At 38.0% G+C, this 20,679-nt stretch overlaps 1 protein-coding gene across 4 annotated transcripts in view; it reads right to left on the bottom strand.

Annotated features, from left to right (window-relative positions):
• The window catches only part of LOC138708945 (pickpocket protein 28-like), a 93,498-nt gene that overhangs the window by 6,342 nt on the left and 66,477 nt on the right, over positions 1–20,679 (bottom strand). For 3 of the 4 annotated variants that reach the window (XM_069839331.1, XM_069839329.1, XM_069839328.1), the window contains exons 8-10: positions 19,108–19,167; positions 14,430–14,544; positions 1,756–1,844 (exon numbers count right to left, since the gene is read on the bottom strand). In XM_069839331.1, coding sequence (XP_069695432.1) covers positions 1,756–1,844; positions 14,430–14,544; positions 19,108–19,167 — 264 coding nt within the window. The remainder of the gene's footprint in view (positions 1–1,755; positions 1,845–14,429; positions 14,545–19,107; positions 19,168–20,679) is intronic. The other variant, XM_069839332.1, reaches the window with a different exon arrangement.

Below are 20,679 nucleotides of genomic sequence, written 5' to 3'. Positions count from 1 at the left end.
AGCACTTTTTATGTTTTTGGTAATAACATTTGTTGTGATGGTATGTATTTCACAGCAGTATATGATTATGTCTCGTGACCAGAATATTGTACGAAATGGAAATATAAAAAATTGGAGATTTATATTTCGAAGAGGTGGAAAAATTCAATTATCTTGGAGCAACAGTAACAAATATAAATGACACTCGGGAGGAAATTAAACACAGAATAAATATGGCAAATGTCTGTTTTTATTCGGTTGAGAAGCTTTTATCATCCAGTCTGCTGTCAAAAAAATTTGAATGTTAGAATTTATACAACAGTTATTACCGGTTGTTCTGTATGGTTGTGAAACTTGGACTCTCACTTTGAGAGAGGAACAGAGATTTGTGTTTGAGAATAAGGTTCTTGGAAAAATATTTGGGGTTAAGAGGGATGAAGTTACAGGAGAATGGAGAAAGTTACACAACACATAACTGCACGCTTTGTATTCTTCACCTGACATAATTAGGAACATTAAATCCAGACATTTGAGATGGGCAGGGCATGTAGCACATATGGGCGAATCCAGAAATGCATATAGTGTGTTAGTTGGGAGACCGGAGGCCAAAAGACCTTTGGGGAGCCCGAGACGTAGATGAGAAGATAATATAGAAATGGATTTGAGGGAGGTGGGATATGATGATAGAGACTGGATTAATCTTGCTCAGGATAGGGACCAATGGCGGGCTTATGTGAGGGCGGCAATGATCCTGCGGGTTCCTTAAAAGCCAGTAAGTAAGTAAGTAAGTAATAATGACTGTGACTGCGGCGGTGGTGGTGATGCTGAGGATATTGATGGCGGTATTGTTAGTGTTTGTAATGGTAGTATTGCTTTCGATTGTATTTGTTATGGTAACAGTTGTGATGATCGTCAGACAGCGGATTTTCGGTCCCTACACAGCAACAAGTAGGACTCAGACCAATGACCTCTCTCCAACTGGTGCACTGAATATCGGTACTCAAAATCCGCTGTCTGCTGATGATTGATTTTGGTGGTTGAAAGCTGAATTTTTAAGTACGTAAATATTTACCTGGCATAATGAATAATGTGACAGCGACGTGAGATTCGAACTTACGACCAGCGTCCCGCAAGAAAGCAGATCGCGCGGGCTCCACGAAGCACTGAGGGACGGCGCGCGGCGGAGAGAAGAGAGGGGAAAGGGCCTACGCGCGAGGGGAGGCTTTGCGCGCAGCTGCTACTTACGGAGTGAAGGGAGAACGGACCTTCCCGACTCTTCCAGAAGCCCGTCGAAGTGGAAAAATCGCGAATTCGAAGTTTCTCGGTTACGTTGCTGTGGTTATAAATTACGGACGCGAAGGAGTGTGTGTGTCATTCATGATTAGTTCAGTCAGTAAGCCAGTGAACAGAGCAAGCCAGTCTTGTGTACCGGAGTTCGACTTGAGTGTGCGTCCGCAACTGTGTCAGCATCCGAAGGCCTGAGTTCGAGTGCAGTGGACCGCAGTTGGAGGGACCTGAGTTCGAGTACAGTGGGCTGTCTCTGAAAGTCTGTGGTTCGAGATACCGTGAACTCGAGTGACTGTGCTAGAAGAACTGTGAACTGAGAACTGACAGTTCTGATTTGTAAATAGTGTTTTGTAAATATTAGTTAAGATTAATAGTTCATTGTTGACGAGAGCGTTTAAGGAGAATTGTAGAAAGGAATTATTGTTGGAAGAATAAAATCCTATTGTTGAGTTGAAATAAATTTACTATATGATACGAAGAAAAGCTTACCGAGAAAATCCGTAGTTCCGTAGAGTTCGCTTCGTTGACTTGTAATGAACTGCTTATCTTTGAAGTATATCGAAACGATTCCTACACTTCTGTGGAAATAAAAACAAAACATTATTGTCTGCTTTACATTTCATAGTTATAGAAGTATATCAATATAGATTTTGTGTATGGGAATCTGTGCACAGCACGCGTACTATTTCAAAGTTTTAATTATACATATTTGGTTTGAACATACAGAATAATCGATGAACTGGATATGATCTCTCGGGACAGATCTACATCATGTACACTGGCTTTCAAAGATACCTACTAATACTAATAATAATATTAGTACTAATATTAATAACACAGTCTAGTATATACAGTCACGAAGCTCAATACGTAGTAAATATGCATCCATAGATAGTTGTTATTGCTAACCACTAGGATCGCGACTATCGCCTCATCACAGACAATGCGAAATAGTACCTGCACAGTCTATTGTTCTTGGTACCCTCACAACTCAAGCTTCGTGACTGTATATACTAGACTGTTCTAATACTTTATTTCCCAAAGATCAGTGCAAAACAAACTGAAAATGACATCGTCAGTTATGTATTCATTAAAAAGAAGCATCCATCTCACATTCAATAAATTCATTAATACTCGTATTGTAGAAAGGTCTTACAATTAGCCATTCATGTGTAACCCGTTTAAAAATTTCGTCTGGCAGATTTATAACTGATACCGGCAACTTAATAAAAATTTAATTCCATTAATAAAATATGAATTCAAACTTGAGTTGAGCTTACAATATGGTATATGAACATTTGAATTATTTCTTGTATTTATTGTATGTATTTGTGACCTTATTTTATAATCATGTAAATTATTATGAATATTAATTAAAGATGAATATATATAGTTCAAGATAACAGAGAGGGTTTGGAATTGAACGGGTTACATCAGCTTCTTGTCTATGCGGATGACATGAATATATTAGGAGAAAATCCACAAACGATTACGGAAAACACCGAAATTTTACTTGAAGCAAGGAAAGCAATAGATTTGAAAGTAAATCCCGAAAAGACAAAGTATATGATTAGCCTATGTCTCGTGACCTGAATATTGTACGAAATGGAAACATAAAAACTGGAGATTTATCCTTCGAAGAGGTGGAAAAATTAATGAATCTTCAGTCGATGTTTGTGACATTTCTGATAATGAACGCATCTTTGCTAAGACTGAAGACACAAGTCAATGATTCGAAAATAATGGACATTAATTTAATTTCTGTTAAAGAAAATGTTTCTTAAAACCATCAGAATTAAAAAAAAAGTTTTTCTCATTTTTGTAAAAACTATATCATTTGCAATAAACACATGTGGTTCACATTTTTCATGACTTCAGCTGTGTCTTTTAAATGTCCTTATTATGGCAATATCTTATTTAAATTTCTATAACTACAGGGTGTTTCCGGGCTAGTGTTACAAACTTTCAGGAATGATGGGGAAGGACACATGTATCAATTTGAGATAAGGGACCCTGATCCGGAAATGACTAAGTCAAAAGTTATAAGCAAAAATAGTTGTGTGGAAATGGAATTGTAATTTGGCACCACGTGCCCTCCTTCCTTTAACCTTTGGAACAGTCGTGGAAAGATGGTATGGGTCGGATGTCTCCTACGTGGGTACTTGTCCCGATATAATCTGTGAGCTTGTCTACTGTTCCCATTGGCTCATACATATTCGAAAATCATGTCTGCATATTCCGCTCTCGTGTACTCCTCCATTTCACTAGGACTGATCGACTGGACACTGCAACTTGTACACATACACTGCTGTCTACAGACGTGCATATCAGTCCATTACACATAACGTCATTTGCATTGCTTTAGTGTAGTTTCCTGTCCCCACCCCTCAGACAGGGCACTGAATGGAATACTGTAAGTAGACAACGTAAACAACGTCAGATGATTAGGTGTAAGATTTAGAGATAAATATACATAAATAAGGTGTACAGAGGAATAAAATTATTTCATTTCCACACACAACTATTTTTGCTTGTAATTTTCGACTCAGTCATTTCCGGATCAGGATTCATTATCTCAAATTGATACATGTGCCCTTCCCCATTACCCCTGGAAACACCCTGTATAATAGGGAATATAAACGTTTTAAAGAATGGCTACATTCACAACTAACGCAGAACAAAGAAATTGTCTTCATTTCTTAGATCAGTTGTTTTCTCAAAACAAGGTTTTTTAACTGAGGTCGTTTTATCAACAAGCTCCTCAATTGACAATCCCGCAAGATCGAGAAAGAATTTTAGACGGCCTGTACCATACTAATTTCACTTTAGACTTGTACAAGACTTGAATGAAACATGACTTCACGATGTACTAATAGTCATAAAAGGTCAGCTATAATGTCATGAAAGAGCTTTCTCTGAATCATTGTGAAATGTAGCACATTTTTCAGTGTCTGAAAATTAGGTCAACCTCTTCTAACTGAGACCCGGGTATAATGGTGAATCACACTATATGATAGCGTGACATTTGTGATGTACGTGCTGATGAGAGAAGAGGAATTCGGTTCTCCAGGGTGTCATTAGCCTGGTACGGAGAAAGGGGTACTGCGTGTGGTAATACTGTCCACTACAAAAACATTCGCTTCAGTATTGTCAGACATTTTTTTTGGACGACGCAGAGACACTGAAGTGTCTTTCACGTTCCTGTCTTTGGATTGTTGTCGAGTTCATCATAGTCTCCACAAAAAGCAACTGTTATACTATATCAAACTATTTCTTGTGCCCAAGATCTTATTCAATCAATTCGTAATCCCCTATCGCCATTCCCTGCATCATTCCTTAGCATTCTATCCCCTTCTCCTTCATTCTTGTTGGATGTTATACATACTAGGTTCAAAAAGTTCCCGGAATTTGCTAGCATCATAGAAACAACGTACCTTAAACACTATTCTACAGCATTCCCTTCAAAATAGTTGCCTTCCGCAACAACACACTTTTGCCAACGCGTGTAGAGTTCCTGGAAGCAGGCCTGGAAGCCATTTTGTGAAACCCGTCTTAGTGCTCTCGTCGCGTTTGCGATAACCTCTTCAGCATTGAATCTCCGTCCTTTCAGAAGACTTTTCAGACGGGGAAACAGAAAGTAATCAGGTGGTGAGAGATCAGGAGAGTATGGTGGGTGATCCAAAGCAGTTATGTTGTGCCTGGCAAGAAAATTTTTTACAATAATTGCGCGATGAGCAGGTGCATTGTCATGCATAAGGAACCAGTTGTTTTCTACCCACTTTTCTGGACGTTTCCTTCTCACTGCGTCCCAGAGGCGACGGAGGGTTTCTACGTACAATTCTTTCGTTACAGTACGACCTTCTGGAATGAACTCATGGTGCATGAGACCCTGAGAGTCGAAGAAAACTTCCAACATAACTTTGCTTTAAGTGTGCTTAAATGCGACAGGCTCATGTCAGTAGATTTACTGGCATGTGAAAGAACTCCTGCGGGACAAAATTCCGGCACATCCGGCGATGCTGATATAACCTCTGCAGTTGCGAGCGTCGTTAAATAAAACATAACATTTAAAATAACTTTGCCTTTGGAAGTGTCCCTAGGAAATTTTTGCTTCCTAGGAGATGTTTTCGATTTCCACTCAGATGACTGTCGTTTAGGGACTGGGTCGTACAAGTAGCACCAGTTTCATTTTGTTTAAGAAATCACCATCTTCATCAGCCATACTGATCATGTCCCCAGCAAAACACAGAACTTGATGTTTGTACTTTGCTCTGTGGACATAATTACAAAATGCGACGAACAAACAAAACACTATGATAAACAATTGCCTACAACTCAAAACCAATAATTGCCATCAACAAACTTTAAGGAAATGACATCATGAATGTTACCAACAAAACAAAAGTATAATATCCCTTGTTATATATTAATACGAAAAATGGTAGTAAAATTCCGGGAACTTTTTGAACCTAGTAGTATATCCACTTATTCTTATTCTCTTCATTTTCGCAGGTGATATCCATTCTAAAGTTAACTTCGGTAACCATTCTTCTGACATTATCTTATCATGTTCATACCAATAAAGTTGATTTTGGTGAATATAACAATAATAATAATAATAATAATAATAATAATCATAATCATAATCATAATAATAATAATAATCATAATCGTAATAATGATAATGATGATAGTAATAATATTTTTATTTTATCCTTATTGTTATTTTTATTTTTATTTATTGTTAATGTTATTTATTGTTAATGACTTGATCTGGCGTAAAGATTTCACGCAGGTAGTAAATGGTCCGACGCGTGACAATGCCCTCTAAGATGTTTACCTACTAAGACCTGTCTTTCTCTTTGTCAACTGTGAAAGTCTTCATAAAATAAGTGATCACAATAGCGTCTTATTAGAAATCTTCTGGGAAAACACAGTAAATCCGAGGTCAAGTACAGTGTCTGTCTGGAACTTCAACAAAACCGATGTCCATGAATTACAAATGTTTCTACGACGAAATCATGAGGACTTTCTAAGGACTGAAGGAAATATGGAAAATGTATGGCATAAATTTAAGAGTATAATTTTCGAGGCATTAGTACAATGTGTACCTTCTAAAATAATTAAGAAAAATCCGGACCCTGAATATTACACTAATTATATTCGCTACTTAAAGAAAAAGACAAGGCGCGCATTTAGTAAACGTAAACGAAGCCATGAGCATTGGGAAAAATATGTCGAATTAATTAAGAAACCTGAGTGTGAAAAAAGGATAGCTTAGGAAAATTTTCTAAAAACCATTTTAAAAGAAGATGAAAGTAACAATTGGAGACAGTTTTATAATTATGTACGCAGGAGAAAAGGAAAAAATGAAGGCGTAGTGCTTTTACGAAATCAAAACGGAGAAAGTATAACTGATGACAAAGAAAAGGCCGACTTATTAAATTCCTATTTCATTTCGGTTTTCAATAATATAATAATAATAATAATAATAATAATAATAATAATAATAATAATAATAATAATAATAATCCCGCTGATAGGAGTGGTTGTGTCACAGACCGTGAATTTGAACCAAATTCGACTTTCAAAATAACTTCCAAAAGGGTTAGAGAGAGACAAACGACATTAAAAAGTCGGAAGTCTAGAGAACCAGATAGTATTGCTACAGAGATTCTTAAATTAGGTTCCGAGGCCATAATTCCATACTTAATGCGTATATTTCATGTTTCCATAAACAATGCAGCTATTCCATGTGACTGGAAATCAGCTATAGTGGTACCGTTACTTAAAGGTGGAAATAAATTAGATGTCGGAAACTACAGACTGATTAGCCTTACATCTGTCGTATGTAAAGTGATGGATCATTTGATATCGGATTATATTCGTCATGTTCTAAATGCGAAAGACTGGTTTTACAACCGCCAGCGTGGTTTTAGGGAAGGCTTCTCATGTGATAGTCAAATTACGTCGCTGGTTCAGGATCTAGCTGAAGAGGTAGATAGAGGCGGAAGAATCGATGCAGTTGTGATTGATTTTTCGAAAGCATTTGATTTGGTGCCACATGACATATTAATAGATAAGTTAAGTAGGCTAGGAATAGATAAAAGAGTGGTGCTATGGATCCAAGAATTCTTAAAAGGTAGAACCCAGAGAGTTAGAGTAGGTCATGAATATCGGAAATTGGAAATATAAGTTCATGGGTGCCACAGGGCAGCGTTCTGGGTCCATTACTCTTTATAATATACGTAAATGACCTATGCCAGAATATTACATCAAATGTGAGGCTATTTGCAGATGACTGCATTATCTATAGAAAGATTAGAAATAATTCAGATGTAGATGCTATTCAAACAGACTTGAATAAAATTTATAACTGGGCGTTAATACATAGGATGAAAATAAATGGTTCTAAAAGTAAATCTATAACATTTTGTAAAACCCGAGAGGAAACTAGTCTTAATTACGAATTCAGTGGTGTTGTAATTCCGCAAGTACAATGTTGTAAATACCTAGGAGTGTATTTAAACTCCAAACTTTCTTGGGGAGAGCATGTTGATAATGTTACGGGTAAAGCATGGAGGGCACTTCACTTTATTATGAGAATCTTGAGAAAGGCTAGCCCCAAATCGAGGGAAATAGCATATCTAACGTTAGTGTGACCGTTAATGGAATACGGAACTACATGTTGGGATCCATATAGAATGTATCAGATAAATTCCTTAGAAAGAATCCAGTATAGGGCAGCTAAATTTGTTGAAGGTAAAAGAGAAGCTGGAAACGATACGATAAAAGAACTTAAATGAGAAACTTTGGAAAATAGACGTAGGAAAACTAGAATAACATCATTGTATAGAGCACATCTAGGTTAGAAACCATGGGTAGACATAGCGGCTCTGTTAGAAAAGCCAACGTACTATGGTAGGAACGATCATGATTTTAAAATCAAATGTAGGAAACAGAAAACGGATATAGGTAAATTCTCATTTTTAAATAGAACTATAAATGATTGGAATGACCTACCTGCAGCGGTCTTTGAGGGCTGTCCTTCCTTAAGGAGTTTCAAGAATAATTTAAAAAGTTGTGTATCAAGTGCAAATTAAAATTAAGGTGACATTTAACATTTAATTTTTTAAGGTGACATGTATTTATTTAGCCTGACGAGTTACTTCCTTGGTGTGAATTGTAAATTATTTAAAAATAGCGTGTAAGAGGGCCTTAGACTAGAAATGTTTAGTTTAAATGTAGTTCTGTTTATAAGTACAGCATGTATAAGGGTGTAATTATTTGACTTATTTGAACTGTTGTATCAGTGAAGCGAGGTGAGTCAGTGGAGTTATGGTTTTACAGTGCAGAGAATAGTTCCGATCAGTGATAATTTATAGCGTCAATGAAGTGTATTCTATAGCGTCAATGAAATGTATTCTATAGTGTCAGTGAAATGTATTATAGTGTGTCAGTGAAATGCGTCATAGTGCCACTACAGTGAGTGAGATAAGAATAAAGTGAAAGACTATTGAAACTTATGTAGGGCCTATACATAATTATGTAGGTTGTAATGTAAAATTAGGTATTTTATTTATGTTTTATTATTATTATGTTAAATTATATTGTGTATTCTTATTGTATTGTGTTTTCTTATTGTATTGTGTATAAAATTGTATTGTGTATTGCTTATAATTTTTTTGTGCCTTGTTTATATTGTGTATACCACTGCCACCGGGTGCTTGCCCACTTGCAGTGTAAATAAATACCTACATACATATGCATCCAGTGATTAACATTACAATTTAATTTACTTGCTTTAATTATTATTATTATTATTATTATTATTATTATTATTATTAATATTATTATTATTATTATTTTATGTATGATATTCTCTACCTAGCATTCTATCCCCACCTGATCAGAAATCTTAATTCACTCCCTGGAGGTTGGGTTTATGAAGGTTGTGCCATTGTCGATCCAACTGACCTTTCTTATTATTGCGACATTTGCAATGCCTCCTCTAAGTGACGTTGTGTGGTTTTATTTACGCAATGGAATTACAGTACTTCTCTGATTTTAATCGCTATTTTACAAACAACTGAAAGCAATTAAGTTAAAACATTTGAATTCTTCAGTACCTATAATTTATAATGCTTTTCTAACACCTCAGTCATTAAATATATGTAGCATTTAATGCCTTTTCTTAGAATAGAGACTGATTTATGATTAAGTGCCCGGGAATACCCGACCTACTCGTAACAAGTTCAACGTTGTTAATTGTTCACTCGTCCTATAGATAAGCGTTACTGGAATCTGGTCAATTACTATTGACACAATTTTATTATACCTGTACAGGGTGTTTCAAAAATATGGGGCATAATTTCAGGTATGTATTTCCCACATGTAGACAATCAAAATAGTTCATTACAACATGTGTCCGGAAATGCTTTATTTCCGAGTTATGGCCTTCACAACATTGAAATTCACCGGAACGTTTTTCTTTCCGCAGGTCGTTGCCGTCAAAGGAGACAGTAAGAGGGCACTCTGACAGTTCATTCCGAGGCGAAGGTTACATTCAGTATTGTGTAGGCGTTAGACTGTGCGACATGTATTCAAATCAAGAGCTGGCAGAGGTACACTTCATGTACGGTAAGGCGGACGGCAATGCTGCGCTGGCTCGTCGTTTGTACCAGGAGAGGTACCCACAGCGACAATGTCCAGATCGGAAGACATTTGTACGTCTCCATTACCGTCTGTGCGAGTATGGAAAATTTAACCAAGATCTACAACTCCAGAAGTACAGGAGGAGATTCTGGAGGTTGTGAACATGACTCCTTCTATCAGCACACGAAGGGTAGCGTTGCAAGTCAATGTTCCTCATACGACTGTCTGGAGACTGTTGAAAGAGTATCAATTGTATCCTTATCATTTGCAACGTGTACAGACCCTGTCACCAGCAGATTACCCTGCACGAGTTAGTTTCTGTCAGTGGTTGTGGCAGCAGTGTGGTGTAAATCCGAACTTTCCTGCCTTAGTATTATTTACAGATGAAGCACAGTTCACACGAGACGGCATAACAAATTTCCACAATCAGCATGTATGGGCAACGTGCAACTGTTCCATCTCATCACCAGGTGCGGTTCTCCCTCAACATGTGGGCCGGTATCATTGGTGATCGATTAGTTGGACCCCATGTATTTGTAAACAGACTTACGGGGCAGGCGTACACAAACTTCCTGGAAAACACCATACCTCATATTTTAGAAGACACTCCACTGATCAATCGTCAACACATTCACTTCTTGTATGATGGCGCTCCTGCACACTTCAGTCGTACGGCTCGCCAGTACTTGGATCGAAGGTTTCCTGATCGATGGATAGGTAGAGGTGGCCCAATTGCTTGGCCTCCACGCTCACCTGATCTGAACCCTCTCGATTTCTACTTGTGGGGTCATTTAAAATCATTGGTTTATTCGTCTCCGGTGCCTGATTTGGAATCCCTTCGGAATCGAATTGTGGCATGTTCTGAGGACATACGCAATACTCCTGGAGTTTGGGATCGTGTTCGCAGGTCAATGAGACATCGATGTGAGGTCTGTATTCAAGCAGGAGGTGGACATTTTGAACATCTTCTGTAATGACAACGATCTGCGGAAAGAAAAAGGTTCCGGTGAATTTCAATGTTGTGAAGGCCATAACTCGGAAATGAAGCATTTCCGGACACATGTTGTAATGAACTATTTTGATTGTCTACATGTGGGAAATACATACCTGAAATTATGCCCCGTAGTTTGAAACACCCTGTATATGTGATAAACCTTTCGCTGACGCACATTAAACAAGCCAGGTGGTAAATTTGTTTCTTTACTGAGGAGAGAGACGCTTTAAAACACTCATTTCAATTGCGTTTGTCAGTTGAGTATTTTTATCATGATGTTATTAACATTTGTAAAATACGGGACAATCTAAACCTGATACAAAAGTAAAAAAACAAAATAAGACCTTACTTTAATTTTTTATTTTATTGGGTTATTTTACGACGCTGTTTCAACATCTAGGTTATTTAGCGTCTGAATGAAATGAAGGTGATAATGCCGGTGAAATGAGTCCGGGGTCCAGCACCGAAAGTTACCCAGGATTTGCTCGTATTGGGTTGAGGGAAAGCCCCGGAAAATCCTCCACCAGGTAACTTGCCCAGACCGGGATTCGAACCCGGGCCACCTGGTTTCGCGGCCAGACGCGCTGACCGTTACTCTACAGGTGTTAACTCGAGCAGTAAATCTTTAGCAAAACTTATTAGGCCTATAAAAATGTTCCAAAACAGTAAATCTTCATGAAATCTGTTTTATATTCATTATGTATGTCGACCAAAATCTATCGTATTTCTTCAACATAACCCGTATCAGAACTGAATATGTCCACCATAATCCGTCTCAAAACAGTAGGTATTTTACCGCTGAAGCCCAATTCAAACTAACTTATGTCCACTAAATTCTTCTCTAATATTAACATGTCTACCAATATCTGTCCGTAAAAAGAAAATTATCCTCAACCCTTCACAGTCCACTAAGCCAAAAACCTGCGCCAAAACCATATTCTTCCACTACAATCTACTGAAACACTTTCCCTAAAACATTATTTTTTATCAACAATATATTTCCCAAAAAAATCTACTTTTTCCACCAAAACCTGCTTCAAAACCGTCTTAAGGACGTGGATATTTTTTAATGTGTAGGTCTCACTGAGAAAAAACTGAAGACTTTGTATGCCCAAATTGTATTCAATACTTATATTCTTTAGTAGTATTTATTTATTTGACCTGGTAGAGATAAGGCCGTCAGGCCTTCTCTGCCCCTCTACCAGGGGATTACAACTATAATATGAACAATAAAATTACAATTAATATTAAATTTACAATTACAATTACAATTACAATAAAAATTAAAGTACGACAAGATTACCTGATTAATGAAAGCTAGACATTTTTTCATAGAAGTTAAGAACAAAGAATATTTTTGTATTTACTGAATTACAAATTAAACCTGCAATAACAAAATTCTATAGTGATGAAATTACAGGATATTGAAATATTTTGTGATAGATTAAGAGAACTATTTACAAGAAATCATGTCTGAACGAGTCTCGATTACTGACCAAGTGCCTAGTAAGTTTGCGTTTGAATTCAATTTTATTTCGACAGTCCCTGATGCTAGCAGGTAACGAATTCCAGAGTCTTGGCAGGGCTATTGTGAAAGAGGATGGGTATGAGGAGGTGCGATGGGATGGTGGCCCTTAATATCTGTCACAGCAGGACAGTGCTGCTCATCGAAGTGACTACTACCGCGGAGGAATCGGAGATTACGAATAAAGCTCTCCACCGGTGATCTCCGGTACTATCTTAGGTGGAACAGGAGATATACGGAGGGATGCGGTGGTTCGGAGCAAAGCGATAGTTAGCTCAAGGACGACCGGCGCGTACGGACTGACGGTAGTTGTGAGGGGAATAAAATGGCACCAAATCGGATATCCGTCACATGGAAATTCTTTAATTTAGTTGAAGATAATAATAAAGTCGCATGCTGTAAACTTTGTGGACGAATTTACTCTAAGGGTGGTGGAACTTCGAATTTGTTAGACCATTTGAAGCGATCACACAATCGCGAACTTGATGAAAACAATTACGCAAAACATTTGATACGATTTCTTTTTAAATTGTTTTAGTGCTATTGTTCCCAAAGGCCCACAGTATAGGAAAAAAGTCTTGGAATTTTTCTAAAACGTAATTTTCGAGGCAATAAAAAACATATGGAATATTTAAAAGACGACTTGAGTTATATTTTGCTGTTTAAACAACTTGATTTATATTTTGCTGTTTAGACAACTTGAGTTATATTTTACTGTTTGGATTAAAATATTGAGTTTCTGAATGAAACTAAAGAAACACGTGGTAATAATATAATTACAATTATCCTTAAGTTGATATCCGCTTATATTTTTATTAGAGAGAAAGAGTGGCGCGTTTTAGAAGAGGCAGTTCAAATACTGACACCCTTTAACACAATAATGACAATCCTGTCCGGTGAAGAATCTAAATAAATTATGTTGGACAGTAAACTTTAACCCATTGATAGCCCACGTTTCTTTTGTTCCATTCTGAAGCTCCCTTAATATAGCTATTTTACGTTAAACTAAACCGATTAGAATAATAATTAACAAACACTGTTTGCGATTAAACGTGAGTTTCCAGGAGAACTACAGTATACATGTTTACATTAGCTACTGAAAAGCTTTACTTCTGCGTTAGTTTTGCAGTTAGATTGAATGTTATTAATTTGATCAATGACATAAAACTAATACGCCTTTCCACATATACTATGAATTTCAAAACTAGAAAAAAATCTATCGACTGACGTATCACTTAAAGCAAAACAAAAAAAAAAAGAGCCGAAGAAAGAGAGAGAGATTAACATAAAAGAGAGATTAAACAACAACAAATTACAACTTATTTTAAAAGATACGCGGACGTCAGCGGACTCGAATCACTACCTGACCCGATTAAAGGAATGCTCAGCGGAAAGTGTATGTCTGCGCCACAGCACATATACAACCTGCGCGGCATCAATCGGAGGTAACCCGGAGGTCTCCGAATGAAAGCGCGCAAACAACCGCTCCGGAGAAAACCTAATCATAAGCAGCACTACAGCACGATATAAGGCCCAGTGACATGATGTTAATTTTCATTGCTTATAGCATTTATATGTCTATTTGAATATTTATTTGAAGTAAAACATTATAGGATGACTATAAAAGTATGTTATTCCATTATTTAAAAATTGCTAAGATAGAACGTTTTATTCCTTAGGTGGGCCTTATTACCCCCGGTTACCTTACTTACTTACAAACTGCTTTTAAGAAACCCGCAGGTTCATTGTCGCCCTCACATAAGCCCATCATCGGTCCCTGTCTTGTGCAAGATTAATCCATTCTCTATCAACATATCCTACCTCCCTTAAATCCATTTTAATATTATTCTTCCATCTAAGTCCCGCCTCCCCAAAGGTCTTTTTCCTTCCGGTCTCCCAACTAACACTCTATATGCATTGTTTGTTTTTTATGTATTAGTTTAAAATTAACAGTTTGTGTAATTATCACATTTGAACATGCAAACTTACGACTTAGTTTCCCAGCCCAATGCTGCATGCGATATTTCCACGTCGTATCGAATCTCGGAGCAAGCGGGTTGACAATTGCAGTGTGCAACCATATCTTTGTTGTTATACAGAAGTTCTGTAAAGAAATTATACCCACATTATACATCCTATTAAAATCTTGTTCCTAATATCTTAGAGGCGAGCCTACATGTCTACTTCCTCATAAAACGAAGTTTCAGATACTTGGGGTGTTATCAGGAAGTCAAAAGGAGGACAGCAATGGCAAAGGAACCTTTTAATAGAAAAAGCAGCATCTTCTGCGGACCTCTGGAAAAAGAACTAAGGAAGAAACTATGAAGTGCTTTGTGTGGAGTGTGGCATTGTACAGGGTGGGGCATAGGAACCAAGTGTTTTTAAAATAATCATAAAACAGTTATTTTTTGTTTTCAACACATTTTATTCGTAGAACAACGTTTGTGAGAACATACCATTTCAATTATGAGAGAAAAATTACATCTGGCATGTGATGTCCGTCTGTGTTGACGCACTGTTTAAGGCGCTGACGAAAATTCACCTCTATTCTTTCCAGGGGATCTCTGTTGATTTGAGTGATGTGTTGACGTACTGTGTCCTTTAATTCATCTAATATTCGGGGCTTATCCTCGTAAACACGTGCCTTTAGGTACTCACATAGAAAAAAATCACGTGGACAGGTCAGGGGACCGAGGCAGCCATGGAACATCACCAAATCTCGAAATGAGACGATTGGAAAACAGGAGGCAAAGAACTGCCATTGACGCTCTGAAGACATGCGCCGTGGCCCCATCTTGCTGAAACCACCCATCTTGTATGGGTGTAAATGTAAATCGTCATGCAAAATCCGTCTTACCGTACGATTGCTGATTCCAAGAGCAGTTGAATGTCTTCGAGCAGAGCGGCCTGGGCTGCGCAGTATCGCTCATCTGACTGAAAATTGTCTGGAGTACGGACTCTGTGTTGGGGGCCGAGCGATTTATTCTTCAGTATTGCGCCTTTTTTTTTTTTTTTTTTTTTTTTTTTAAGATTTTTTAACCCAACATAAGATTGTGTCACGCACGGGAACAGAATCATTGCGATTAATATTGAATCTGTAGCAAAACTCACGCCGTATCGAGGTCACAGACTCGCCATTCCTAACAAAACAATCATACGCAAACATACGTCCACTGCTCCATGATGCCGACTGCAGGTGAAATGCTATGAGCCACGGAATGGAATGTCACATGCCGCACGTCTCTCCCTTTCATAATGACCGAGTACAAGCCATTCCAAAAACACTTGGTTCCCATGCCCCACCCTGTATATGGGCAAGAACATAGAAATTACGACGAAGTGAAGAGAAACGATTAGAAGCATTTGAAATGTGGGTAGTGAGAAGAATGCAGCGTGTGAAGTGGACAGACAGAATGACAAATGAAAGTGTGCTAGAATGAGTCGGTGAAGAAACTGGTGCTGAAACTGAACAGAAAGAGAAAAGGGAATTGGCTGGGTCATTGGCTGAGAAGGAAAAGCCCACCGAAGGATGCACTGGAAGGAATGCTGAACAGAATAAAGTTCGGGACAGAAGAAATCAGATTCTAGACAACATAAAGATACATGGATCATATGCGGAGACTAAGTGAAATGCAGAAAATAAGAAAGACTGGAGAATGTTGGGTTTGCTGTGAAAGACCAGTGAGAGACCTGCCCTTGGGCACAAAACAATGAATGAATGAATAATAAATATACAGTCAAATAAAATTTTGAGTTTTAGAGCAAACGTTTATTAATTGAACAATAATAGTATTGTTTGTTGATGTCTCTCCTTTCTCCCACTTCGACAATACTAGCACAGTCTAGTATATACAGTCACGAAGCTCTATATGTAGTAAATATGCATCCATAGATAGGTACTGACCACTAGGATCGCTAATATCGCCTCATTACAGACAATGCGAAATAGTACCGGCACAGTTTATTATTCCTAGCACCCTCACAACTCGAGCTTCGTGACCGTATATACTAGACTGTGGTACTAGCATCTCTGTCGCTGTTTCAGTGGCGTCCATGCGCACTGTCTGCGTAAGTAGAGCCCGGACGAGAAGTCATGGCACCGGCGCGAGGGACGGATTTTAGTTCGTTTGCTTGGACTCGCCCTCACACTCAACTGGAGGGGTGTTGGGTTAGTTGGTTACTAGCATTCCGAGTGTTAAGATCGTTATGCTACTATCGCTATTGCTAATACTGAAAACATTGTCCTTCTGACCGCCCTCATTATGGCATTGTCTAAGGTGTGAAATCATAGAGTAGTTCATAGTCAAGGACATGAAATAGCATACAATGTATGGAAATTCATGTCAGAAGAGGCTGTAAACAGAATACTAATTCCATTGAAAAGCGTGTGTGCAAGAGTACTGGCTGCCACTGGTATTTCAAAGCGAACCTTGGCAAGAATCAAGAAAGAAGGGAAAAATATTGAGGCAGGAACAGCAGATTCTTTCTCCAGTCCGGAAAAATCACAGCCGAAGAAGAAGGTTGTTGCAATTTTAGACAGTTTTGATGAGGAAGTCATAAGAAGACTCATTTATAATTTCTACGCTACGCATAAGCAGAGGCCGACTCTGCAATCGCCTCTTCCAAAATTGGATATCAGTGTATGATTATGTGAAGAAAGTAGAGAACAATTACATTGAAATTGAGCACGTGATGGACAGTATTTTTGAGAACATTTCCATAGACTTAGGGACATCTGATTCCAGCACAGATCAGTCGTCTGATTCGGACGGAGAATAAGAATATAAAGATGGAATAGCGGGCGTAATTCCATTAGGTACCTTCAGACTCTTGAGTAGGAAAGTGGTGATACTAAGGTAAGACGAATGTTTTTGGAAAGAGATGAAACGCATATGCCTGCCGCTCAGAGCTTGAGAACCGTAACCCAAACAACCCCCACTCCTCTACCCTGCTGACCCGCAATTTAAAACTTCGAGCATGTTGGTGCCATAACATCTCGTCTCAGCTCAACCACATCTCAGTCGTCATTCAACAGCGAACGAAGACATTCGTGTTTAACTGAGCTCCGTAGAGGCTAGATGCCGACACAGCAATGTAAGGTTATAGCTCCGAGTATGAGTACATTCACCTCAAATGAAACATATAGTGTAGAATAGTGTGTTTCAAGACCCACAGTGGACACTAACAAGCAAACATTATCATGGGGGCAAATAAAAAGTTTTTTTTTTCTTACACCATGTTAATAATGTCAATACAGGTGCTTGTATAAATTTTGGCCACTCGAGCACAATTATGAGGACCGTAAAAAAAGTTTTCCTGTGGCCGTTTACAGAAATAAAACACAGTTTCATATGAAAAATTTATTGGAACAGATACAACAACTGTTGAGTTATTTTTCAACATATTCCCCACTGAAATTGAGATATTTGTCATACCGTGGGATCGACAGAGAGGTGCAGACAGCTATCACACACTGGTTCCGATCCCAGAGGCAGACTTCTACGGCACAAGGATACAAAAGATGATCCCATTGTATGAAAAAGTCTTATTCCGGTGGGGAATATGTTGAAAAATAGCTCAACAATTGCTGCATTTCTCTTAGCCTTCCTATGTATCTCTATGTCGTCTATAATCTGATGTCTTCTTCTTTCCCGAACTCTTCTCCCGTTCACCATTCCTTCCAGTTCATCCTTCAATGGGCTGTTCCTTCTCAGCCAATGACCCGGCCAATTCCCTTTTCTCTTTCTGATCAGTTTCAGCACCAGTCTTTCTTCACCGAATCTTTCTAGTATACTTTCATTTCTTATTCTGTCCGTCCACTTCACATGCTACATTCTTCTCTATATCCACATTTCAAATTCTTCTAATCGTTTCTCTTCACTGTTCCAATAAATCTTTCCGTGAAATTGTGTTTTCTTTCTGTTAACGACCCCAGGGAAACTTATTTTACGGCCCTCGTAATTGAGCCCTAGTGGCCAAAATTGGTATAAACACATGCTTTGTCATTATTAACATGGTGGAAGGAAAAAAAAAATTTTATATGCCCCCATGAGAATGTTTGCTTATAAGTTCATTTTGAGTACTACCACAGTCTAGTATGTACAGTCACGAAACTCAATATGTAATAAATATGCATCCATAGATAGTTGCTAACCACTAGGATCGCTATTATCGCCTCATTAGCGGCAATGCGAAATAGTACCTGCACAGTCTATTATTCCTAGCAACCTCAACAACTCAAGCTTCGTGACTGTACAACTAGACTGTGGTACTACGGCGGTGAATTTTGAAAACAAGATAGGGTTGAGTTATATCTGTATCGAGGAAGAATAGAAGGATTCATAGACTACTTTGAGCAATAGGAATAGTATTGCCAGTGATTGGGAGGAATGTTGTGACAGAAGATGATGTCAGATGATAGACAACATTAACATATATGGATCGTATGCGGAGTTTAAGAGAAAGTCGAAAAAGAGGAAAGATTTGAGAATGCTGGGTTTGTAGTTAAAGGCCTGCCCTTGGGTGGAAAACTGTGAATGAATGAAACTGTCAAATTCTATGTTCTACAATTTGAATGTTTGATATGTGACAAATTTTCCTTGTGTTAAAAGATTGTATAACTACAAAAGACAATAAACATAAGCTAGATTAGAAACACATACTTTACCTGCAGCTTTTTTAATGCAACCGTTGCTCCCAGCTCCACATATGGTCGAGTTCTCAGTTCCTGAAACAAGAATTTCAAAACAATTTTTCTTACCCTCAACATGGTCAATTTCGGAAATTAATATGATACAAGTTAAAAGTTGACTGTATCCGCATATGCGTCATTGATATGAACTGGAGACAAAAATGTAGAGCTCCCACGTTCTCTTAACCTAGAGACTAGATTCAGGGACACACAGACTTTCACTAAAGCGCGTCAGCATTCAACCCTCGTTCAACACGCTTCGATAATCTGACTACACATTCATCTAGGTTTGCGCGTTCATACAATCTATGAGATACAAGATGGATGAAGAGGGTGTTTCTTTAGCAGGTCTTGCCTATTTTACGATATATAAAATGAAGAGAAAAAGTAATACGTGCAAAATAAAACATATTTAGCGTTCAGCTCTGTTGAGTAACGGTTGTCGTGTCTGACTGTGAAACGAATGGGCCCGGGTTCAAATCCTGGTTGGGGCAAGTTATCTGGTTGGAATTTTTTCCTTCCGAGGTCTACTCTCATCCAATTAAAGAGGAATTACTGGGTAATTTCCGGCCAGCGTTGGACTTTGGACTTGCTGGGGGACCGTCCAGGTGCGACCCAGACGAAAAGTTGACAAGGCAAACATGTTTAAGTGCGGCCAGATCTAGATTTAAGCAATCCACTCTGCTCATAGTGTAAAATGTAAAAAAAATATATATAGTTAATTTTATGTGGTTCGCTATTTTGCCTAAGCCAACAGGCTTGTAAAAAGAAGATAACCAAAGTAAATGAAGAGTTCTTGAGGATGCGAAAGAAGGCATTGCAACAGAAGTCTATCACTAGGCTACAGTTCATGAAGACAATTTCATTTAAGCTCCTAAGAGTATAAAAGTGGATATCCCAGAGTTGTTCAATAAAGACTGGCACTGCCGTTATCAGACAACCAAAATAAATACCAGATTTCTTTACACACCAGATTTCATATTATATATTACATTTATTTCCTTTGTTGTTACTGGTGTCCATTTGTTCATTTATGTATTAGTATGAAGATAAGTGTATTAAAGTAAATTTCCTTCAATTGTTACTCCGTTTGTATACTCAGAAAAGTCAGTTTCATATATGATGAAATGCGTCTGGTGTTCTGTCTATCCTGCCAAACATTAGGGTTAATCCTTTCCAGTCAGGTTTCAAGTCAGGACACAGCATAACTACAGCCCTTCTTAAAATTACTGAAGATGCACGCGAAGCGATGGACAATCGACAGGTGACAATGTTAACATTACTTGATTTCAGTAGAGTATTTAACCTAGTTAATTAACTTAAGTAAGCATGGGTCCGCAAACGAGCCGTCTGCGAGATAATTGCGAATATTTGGTTACAAGCCGCCACTGACTTCATTATGAAATATTGTCTAATTAGTACAAATTTATTTGAAATGTAGACTTTTCGTTTAATTCCCCATTTAATTTGAATCATTCCTTGATTCACTGATTGGTTCATTGATTGATTGATTGATTAGTTGATTGATTGATTGAATGATTGATTCAT

Source organism: Periplaneta americana, chromosome 11 (genome assembly GCF_040183065.1).
Source record: "Periplaneta americana isolate PAMFEO1 chromosome 11, P.americana_PAMFEO1_priV1, whole genome shotgun sequence".
NCBI classification, from domain to species: Eukaryota; Metazoa; Arthropoda; class Insecta; order Blattodea; family Blattidae; genus Periplaneta; species Periplaneta americana.
This window is presented reverse-complemented; position numbering and strand designations above follow the sequence as displayed.